Source organism: Pterocles gutturalis, unplaced genomic scaffold (genome assembly GCF_000699245.1).
Source record: "Pterocles gutturalis isolate BGI_N339 unplaced genomic scaffold, ASM69924v1 scaffold22964, whole genome shotgun sequence".
In the NCBI taxonomy this organism is placed as follows: domain Eukaryota; kingdom Metazoa; phylum Chordata; class Aves; order Pterocliformes; family Pteroclidae; genus Pterocles; species Pterocles gutturalis.
This window is the reverse complement of record NW_010131243.1, coordinates 3,538-12,567: the sequence shown is the minus strand read 5'-3', so window position 1 is coordinate 12,567 and position 9,030 is coordinate 3,538. Positions and strand designations below refer to the sequence as shown.

The 9,030-nt window shown below is 41.8% G+C and overlaps 1 protein-coding gene across 1 annotated transcript in view; it reads left to right on the top strand.

Moving 5' to 3' along the window:
- The window catches only part of LOC104466967 (SWI/SNF-related matrix-associated actin-dependent regulator of chromatin subfamily A-like protein 1), a gene marked incomplete at its 5' end in the record, with an annotated part of 13,857 nt that extends 5,459 nt beyond the window's left edge, over positions 1 to 8,398 (top strand). Inside the window, 7 exons of the mRNA XM_010080555.1 lie at positions 210 to 428; positions 1,908 to 1,978; positions 4,195 to 4,297; positions 5,403 to 5,585; positions 6,083 to 6,183; positions 7,699 to 7,795; positions 8,192 to 8,398. Of these exons, the coding sequence (XP_010078857.1) occupies positions 210 to 428; positions 1,908 to 1,978; positions 4,195 to 4,297; positions 5,403 to 5,585; positions 6,083 to 6,183; positions 7,699 to 7,795; positions 8,192 to 8,398 (981 nt within the window). The remainder of the gene's footprint in view (positions 1 to 209; positions 429 to 1,907; positions 1,979 to 4,194; positions 4,298 to 5,402; positions 5,586 to 6,082; positions 6,184 to 7,698; positions 7,796 to 8,191) is intronic.
- Positions 8,399 to 9,030: the final 632 nt, after the last annotated feature.

The window sequence follows — 9,030 nt, the reverse complement described above, 5'->3', positions numbered from 1 at the left end:
AGGGGAAGTTTAAAAGGAAGTAACCTTCTCATGTTGGGTGGATTAGTTTGTATAGTTGTATCTTATTGCCATTTTTGTCAAATCTCTCTTGCTACTGACCATTAAGTTCTTGCCTTGTCAGTTTCCCTGGAAGTTTATTCTACTCTTGCATCACCTGCAGACCAATCTCTTGTAAGTTTGACACTGATAACTGCTTTGATCTTTCCCAGATGCCATGGGGTTGGGACTACTCTGGATCATCCAACTTAACTGAACTGAAAATTTTGCTGGAAGAGTCCATCATGATCCGACGTCTGAAATCAGATGTGCTTTCCCAGCTTCCAGCAAAGCAGCGCAAAATGGTTGTGGTGGCTCCTGAAGGCATTAGTGCAAAGACCAAAGCTGTCTTGGCAGCTGAAGCAAAGAAGATGGCCAAAGGATATGCAAATGTAAGTCAGTGTTGTGGTTTAACCCACTCGGCTAGAAGCGAACACCATGCAGCCACTCACTCATAGGGAGAGAATTAAAGGGGTAAAAGGAAAAGAGACTCATGGGTTGAGATAAAAAAAACTTAATAATGAAACTACAATGAAATTGAAAATAATAATGACAATAACAAAGATAATAGTAATATATATAAAAATACAAATATACAAATGAGTGGTACACAGTGCATCTGCTCACCACCTGATGACTAAGGCCCAGCCTATTCTGGGCTCACAATTCCAGAGCAGGGAGAGTACCAAAACTGCAATCCCAGAAAAGAGAAGAGCCTGGGAATCCAAAGAGACCGAGAGCTGACAGAGAAAGAGAGAGAGCTAGCTTCTGGATAGACCCTTGTAATATACTGGACATGACATGCATGATATGGAATATACCATTGGTCAATTTGGGTCTCAATCCTAAACCTAAAGCTGAATCCTAAGCCAATAATTGGGGCTTTGCTACCTCCCAGCTTCTCCTGCACCTGCTGACACTGGCACAGCAGAGAAGCTGAAAAGTCCTTGACTGTCCTGGCAACAACTGTAAACATCGGTACGTTATCAGCCACCTTCTCAGCATAAATCCAAAACTTAGCCTCTTACTAACTATGATGAAGAAAGTTAACTCTGTCCTAGATGAAACCAGGACAGTCTCAAACTATTTTCATGATGAGCCATTGGTATTTCAGGTACCTTTATTTAAAAACATCAGTGGAAAAACAGTACCCTGAGTTCCAAGGAAGGTCAAAGCCACACCTCATGTGAAGGCATAGTGGAAGGCTGTTGAAGGCACAGTTTTAAATGAATGCACACCACAACCAAAACAGCTTAGCTTTTTTCCTTTTGATTTATGTGGTCTACTTTGTCCCTTTGTGTGAAATACCATTTCCTCTCTCTTCTTTCCTCTCTTGTTAGTCCTTTCTAATTCTTTCATACCTCCTGCCTCCGTACTTACTCTCTGTCTTGCCTTGTAATCCCAGTCACCCTACAAACACAGCCTTGTCGAAGCTGTGTTGTGAACACAGCAGTAGCCAAAATGTGAAGAGTATATTTTTGGTTTTTTAATTTGTTTTTCTTGTATGGATGGCAAATGCATGTTCTAGGTTCCCAGGTTGCTAATACAGTTCTGTAAGAACTTAAGAGTTTTTCCTTGCCATTTTAGTTGGGGAATGCTTGCTCAACTAAAACTATGTTTGTGAATATGCTTGTCATCTAACTTGTAGGCGTTGAGTAGGAGGTAGGAAGGGTGGTGTCAGAAATAAGAGTATGTGAGTATCTGCTGTGCCCAGTGGTAAGTAGGAGACTTCCCCTGCAGTCCCCTTTTGTTGTGCATTTTTAGGCTGATTTTTTTTTCTAGCAAAGTGTTTATTGGCAGCCTCAGACATCCCAGATCTGTAAACAAGGAGAAAAGGCATTTTTGAGACTCACACTTATTTGTCTTTGCAGAAACAACAGCAGAAGGAAGCTCTTCTCCTCTTCTACAACAGAACAGCAGAAGCTAAAATGCATTCCGTCGTGTAAGCTGCATGTCATTGCTTAATTCTTGCCTAGTAAAATGTGTTTTTCTGCTAAGTACAGGAAAACAATGCTTTAGAGATAACAGCGCAGGGACATGAAGCATAGCCTGGAGCCAGCTTGGAAAAAAATTATTTTACTTACAACGAACTAAACATTTTCTTCTCTCAGTGTTCCTAGGCTGAGTAAGTCTTCTGATATAATTCCAGATATGGATCTAAACTGTCATTTGAACCATCTAAAATTACTTGGCACTTGGGACTTGGATCAAGTTCCCTGGTCTGGACCCTATTTCAATTTAAGGAGGAGGGGAGTAGTGAAACTAAAAGTATCAACAGAATTTGAGAAAACAAATGCTGTGTTCCTTCTGCGGCAGGAACCCTGAGCCAAAAAGCTTATGAGATAGACTGAGCTTTAGTTGTAGTATGCTCTAAGGATGTCACAGCCCCTGAAGTTCTGGGCTCTTTCACAGAGCTCACCTCAGTAGCAGAAGTTTTCTATCATAGGTGTGGTTTTAACTCTTATCTTCCCGAGGAATGATTTCTTTCTGTGACTTTCTGTGCCCTTTCATCCTTAGCCTTTTGCTGGCACTGGAAGGAGTTGCTTTAGGTCATATAGCATGTCTTTTTAATAACTAGTATGTTAATAACATGAAAACAGTTTACTTTTCCACAGCCCTCTGAATGTAAAGACCAGCTGATGTGCGCTGTGTGATTTCGCAGTCTCAGACCTTGCTGCAGAATCTGCCTGTTCGGCACAGAACTGCACTTCAGGGTCCCAGCGCTCATTTCTGTAGAAGAGTTTCTTCCTTTTATGTTAGTGAACAGTTAGAAGACTTTCTTCCTTTTATACTCAGTTGCAAGTGTGAACTGAATATGAAACCATGAAGTGCTGTTTACTTGACTCTGGTAGGAACTAGTCCATTTTTTTTCCTAGGGTTTAGTAGCATTTAAAATACCAGTTATAAGCTGCTTAACATTTGGTACCATCTAGCTAACGGTACTCTGATCATTGGCACCTCCCATGCCATACCTTTGATGACAGTGTCTTCCATTACTTCCATTGAAATGACTAGCCATTTGTCAAATGCAGTATGGGAATGAGATATAAAATAATTGTAATGTGTTGGCATCTGCTTGCTACACTGAATGTTCACTTTGATATTTGTTTTGCTTTAAAATCTAGCAATCACACTTTTCTCCCAGATTCCTTTGTTAAATGCTGTTGTCACATAATTGGGATATGAACACCACAGGACCCTGGGAGCTGTCTGCAAAGCACTGATACATCTTAATATAGTGCTGGAAATCCCACTCGGTGTTTTCTGACAGTTGCTGCTGACCTAAGCTGTGTTGTATTTAGCAAAGAACTTGGTATTCCTGATCTTTGCAGCTATTTTGTTATTCCAAAGAAAAGATGACATTTGTATCATCTGTTCTGATAGCTGCTGCTATACTTAGTTACAAATTTTGGACTCTGTGTTTTTCAGGCTCCAGTTAACCTGATTGTATCACAAGTTACTACATAGGAATGGTTTCTGTAGCTCAGCTATTAGTCATTGGCAAAAGCTGGATGTTTTCATTTAGTTAACACTGTTTAACTGCATTTAAAAGGACTCTTGCTACCTTTCATTGGTCATTAGCCTATATGCATATGGATAATTCCTAGAAATAGCTCACGCGTTTAGATTGTTAAGCTGTAGTAAATTGTCAGTGTGAACCCTTGCAAGAAAAGCTACTTTTAGGATACTCTGATGCATGTGTTTAGAAACCTTTTATTCTAAAATAAAAAAAAATCTTAAGTATACATAGAAAGGATAACTGTATACAGATTAATTTAGCATATTGTGATTGTGCAAAAGTTAGAAATGGAGAAGTGTGAATTGAGATTGTCAAATAAGTATAGATGACCTCCAGCTGATTGATCTGGGATGTCATGTTTCAAGCAGGACATAATAAATTGATTGATATGCAAGTATAAATGTAGGCAGCTGTCCAGCTGTGGGGAAGAAAAATGAATGGATTTTCCTGTAATACCTTTTTTAATCTGTAGGAGGCTTGACTTGCTGCTTACATTTTACTGCAACTTTTTTATTCTAGACTATTTCCTAGTTTCTGTGTATAGATAAGCACTATCTTTAAAATTTGTTGTGAGCAAGGCCTCTATTCTCTCAACACATAATTTATAGAGTTTTGGGGTTTTTTCCTCTTTCATGTAGAGAATACATCCTGGAGTTACTGGAAAGTGGGAATGATAAATTCCTGGTGTTTGCTCATCACAAGATAATGCTGGATGCAATAGGTGGAGAGCTGGAGAAGAAAGTAAGTAATTGACTGAGTCGTCTTAACTTTATCATTATTCCAGCTTTAAAGCTATTTAAGAGCTCCTCAGAGTTATATCCAGTCAGATAGTTTATGAAAGGTAGCGGCAGAGATAATTTCTACTTGCTATACTTCTGAATGTGGCCTTCACTGAGGGAGCTGGGCTGTCAGGGTGAATGTCTCACAGGATGCACTTTGTATTAGCTGAATGGCTTTTTTTGCATTTAATGTTCTTTATTCTCCATCATCTGCCCTGGAGTTTGTGACTTCTTGGAGGAGTGTTACTCTGTGTGGCCATCTCTGCGTTGTCCTCCAGGCTTTCCTCAGAGAAGGAGAATGTAACAACCCAAGTCCAGCTATGGCTGCCTTCCTTTGTGGTGCTCTTAAATTTTTGAACTGAGATACTATAGGGAGACATAGACTCCCAATCATCTCTGATGTTAAAAGTGTTTGGGTAATTATTCATGTGAGACTTCCATGGATACTCCTGAAGAGTTCTGGGTCATACTGGGGCAGTGTGAATGATGGTTTAAGTTAATATTCCAAACTATAAAACACAGTGGCAGTGGTGACTTTGCCTCTGTGGCAGCATCCTCCAGTAGAACAAGGAGGTTAGACACTGAAGAGTTATGGCCCTGCGTCACCCAAGTTTGTCGTGTCTCCCCTGAGCCTACCACAGAGCAACCGAGATGTGTAAGATCCCATCTCCCCCGTCACAAACAGCGGAAGACTTAGGGAGGTTCTGGAGGTTGTAGCAGCTGTAACATCAGGACACAGACAATATTCAGCTTCGTATTAGGCCAGTTGCCTTTCCACTGTACCTGAGCTGCCAGCTTGTTGCTGTCCTTCCGGTTGCTCAGGACTGGTGGGAGAGCAGTGGACATAAGAGCAAGTCATGCATTGTGAACAGACGGGAGGGACATTATATGCTGAGCTACAGTGCCTCTGCCTTAAAGATGAGGAAAGGTCTCAAGAATACAACTGTTGCCGTTTTACTTTCCTGGTTCTGCCATGAGGAAGGGAAACAGAATCCACTAAAACATGGAAGGAAGATACAGGAAAGGGGACACAAGGCCTCTGAAAAGTATCATCTGTCTTTTCACAGCATGTTGAATACATTCGCATTGATGGCTCCACACCTTCAGCCGAGCGGCAGTCTCTGTGCCAGAAGTTCCAGTTCTCAGAGAAGCAGGTTGTGGCTGTCCTGTCCCTCACCGCTGCAAACATGGGCCTGACGTTGTCTGCTGCGGACCTGGTGGTGTTTGCAGAGCTCTTCTGGAATCCGGGGGTATGCATCCTGGAGGGGACAGGGTTGGATGCTCCTTGGAGAGCAGAAACTGGTGCTTAGGAGATGTAATGGGCAGGGGACCTTCTCTAGGGTTTTCCTCTTTCTTTCTCTGATGGCCATTGTCTCTGCACCTCCAGGTGCTTGGGCTTGAACCAGTGAGGCTGGTTACACAGCTTGCTGGCTGGAGAAGATGGTGTGAAAGGGAAATGTGCTCCTGTTTCTTGAGCTCTCACCAGCTCGCCCGGACAAGACCTGAAAGTATCCACCCTCAGTGCTGACCCTCTACTTTTGAAAAGTACTCAGTGCCTTTTGGGAACCTGGTGCAGCAGGTTACTTCTTGGCTTAGTGTGTGCTTGAGGATGCAGGTGTTAACAGGATCCAGATAAGAAATAGTTGCTAAGCACAGGAAATGAGATCTCTTTGTACTCCGATGCTTATGTTATTTCTTAGGTGTTGCAGCTCTCACTTTATTTTCTTTGTCATGTCTTTACATAAAGGTTTTGATCCAAGCAGAAGATCGGGCACATCGAATTGGACAGACCAGCTCTGTTAATGTACACTACCTGGTGGCTAAAGGCACAGCAGATGACTACTTATGGTAGGAAGTGAGAAAGACACTTTGTTTCTTCTGATACCTATTTTCATTGCTTGTTATATGTGATGTAAGGTGCTTAATGTTAGTGCTGATTTCCACAGCCTATGACGGGAGGAGCAGTTACTGCTGATCAGGGCTGCTGTAAGCTGATGACATGGCTACAGTGGACATAAATTAAATGTATGACAAGCAGAAAGAGTAAAAGTAATTATCTGACAAAGAGAGGGCTGTTGAGAGAAATTCTGGGAGAGCTGATGCCTCTAAAACCTTCACAGCCTCTGTATAAGGAGGAGGAATTGTCTGAGATACAGCCCAGAGCAGCCGTGTGCTGGGGTACTGTAAAGTGCTGAGTACTTTCAAGCAGAGTCAAAAGACACTGGAGATGGTTCAGTGTATCATGGATCAGGTCTGAGGACCAACTGGCTGCTGAGTGCTTGGACAGGGAGATGTGGAGTATAACTGCACTGTTGCTTTCCTCTTGCTACTCAGTAAGCCCTTCGGATGGATTAAAGAAGTGCTACTGACCCACCTCTGGCAAGTTGTGGTTTGAGCCTTTTTGGCTGCAGTGAGAGCTATCAGTGGACACTGGTCCTTAGGGCTGGGGAATCTGACATCCTGGGGAGGGGGAGGATCTGATGAATCCTTAGTGCAACAAGGGAATTGACCTGCAAATGATGAAAAGAAATTATCTACCAGCTGGTTCATTTAAAGTCCAAAATTACATCTTTATTACCTTGTTTAAAGGAACGAATGAACTAAGTGAACTGGTGCAGTTCCCAGAATATCATGATGGCAAATAATTATAACCCTACAATGCAGGGATCTGGAAACTGATGCATCGCCCACATTTCATGGAAAGTTAATGACAGTAATTCTGCCTTTATTTGTGAAATGCTGCCTGTGCAGTCATTAGTGCTTAATGGGAAGGAAATACGGCTCTTCAAAGAAGGACAGTGGCATCCTTTTTAAAGGCGAGAAAGAGAACAAGATGACAAGGCTATTTGGTAAATGCATTAATTATGCTGTGGCCTTCACTTCTTTCAGAATGTCCAGGTTGGGAACTCTCGGCTCCTTGGGCCAGTGGTGGATTCTTCCTGCTGCAGTACATCAGGAGATACCCTAGAAATGCTACTGTGTCTGTTGATGGGGAATTACCATCGCTTGCCTTGGAGACTGAACACAAAGGCTATTGGGTCTCCCTTTAGCTGCATCTCCTTGCTCTGACTTCATACCACCGATGTTGCCTCAGTGTGTTCTCGAAATACTTATAGCTTGAAATCCTCTTCTTGTTACTTATTTAAATTTGATTGATACTTATTTAAATTAAATTGATTGATATCCCAAGACAGCATGCAGTCATAAACAAGAGCAGGACAGGTTAAGGAACTAACAAGTTTTATTAGAAAAGCCATCTTTTTACCCCTGTTATGTCTTTTTTTCAGGTAAATGTAGTAAATGACACAGTGTCCTTGCATGATATTTTCTTCCTTTCAGTAGTATCTGTTTTATCTCTCCTAGGCCAATGATTCAAGAGAAAATTAAAGTGCTGGGGGAAGCTGGTCTTTCAGAAACTAATTTCTCCAGAACAGCTGAATCCACTAATTACTGCCCTAAGGTAATTGACCTGAAAGAGTATCAGTGGTCCCTGGGAGAGTCTGAATGGGTTTTGGCTTATATACATCTAGATTGGCAGGTGATTGACAGGCTGACCTACACCTGTTTTGCCTTTAATGCCACAGACCAGATTCTCCAGCTCCTCTGAGGATCCATGCCTTGACTTGGACTCTCCACAGAGTTTCCCAAATGTGCTGCATGCAAGGAGACATGATAGCCTCCAAAGCATATATATGTCTCTGAGCTATATGTGTGTATACATATGTATGTATGATATATATATAAAAAATGTTATATATGCAAATGTGCATTGTCTCAGGGGGAGTGCCCTCTGACTGTTGCTCACTTTGTTTATATGACAATGTGTATGCAGATTCTGTCTGTTCTAATTTCTCAGCCAGATCCAAAGCAGAAGACCATCTACGACCTATTCCAGACAACATTCTCTGAGACCAGAGATGATACTGATGACATTTTGCTTTTGGAGGCAGCTGATGCATGCTGTGAGTTTGACTCTTGCAGTGACTTGCAACATACAGAAGGAGAGACGTGTTCAGCGAGTCCCCCCAAAAAGCGGCGTATTGAGGAGTTTTTTAAAGTGTAATGGTGACAGCAAAAGAGACGGTGGCTAAGAGGTTTTTTTAATTAAAAAAAGAAAAAAAAAGCAATCAAGTATTATTTTTTGAATTTTCAAAAATAAAAGACTAAGTTTTCTATATTTTTAGTGCATTTCATCTCAAAGGATGAGAAGGCAATCGGACAGGGTGACAGACGAGCCATGCACACTTGGCAGCCTGCACATTTTGCAGTCCTGGTTTTGCTGATGACTGAATGGGCATGGGCCTGTAGCATGCTGATTTGCTTCAGCATGTCAGCTTCCACAGTTGTTTTGTTTAAAAAGCAGGTAATGGTTGTCTGTCCACAAGGCAATCTGTTGTGAAAACTAACTTATCGGCAGCTATAGTGTGCTTTGAACAATCAGTCTTCCATCTCCAATAATTTTAGTCTAAATTTATAGGAGTCAGTTCACTGGCAAAATTTGGCCCTTACTTGTGTCACTCAAGCTGGCTCTCTGGTATTCAGTCTGGCAGTGAAAAGATCCAGACAGATCTTGTTGTTTTGTGGAGGTGGGGAAGAGGAGGGAGAGCCCCAGATTTTTGTCTGTGCAGAGCAGTCAGTACCTTGAAACTAAGGAGTATAACTGTCTGCCAAGAGATTTTGCATTGCCAGTTAGGC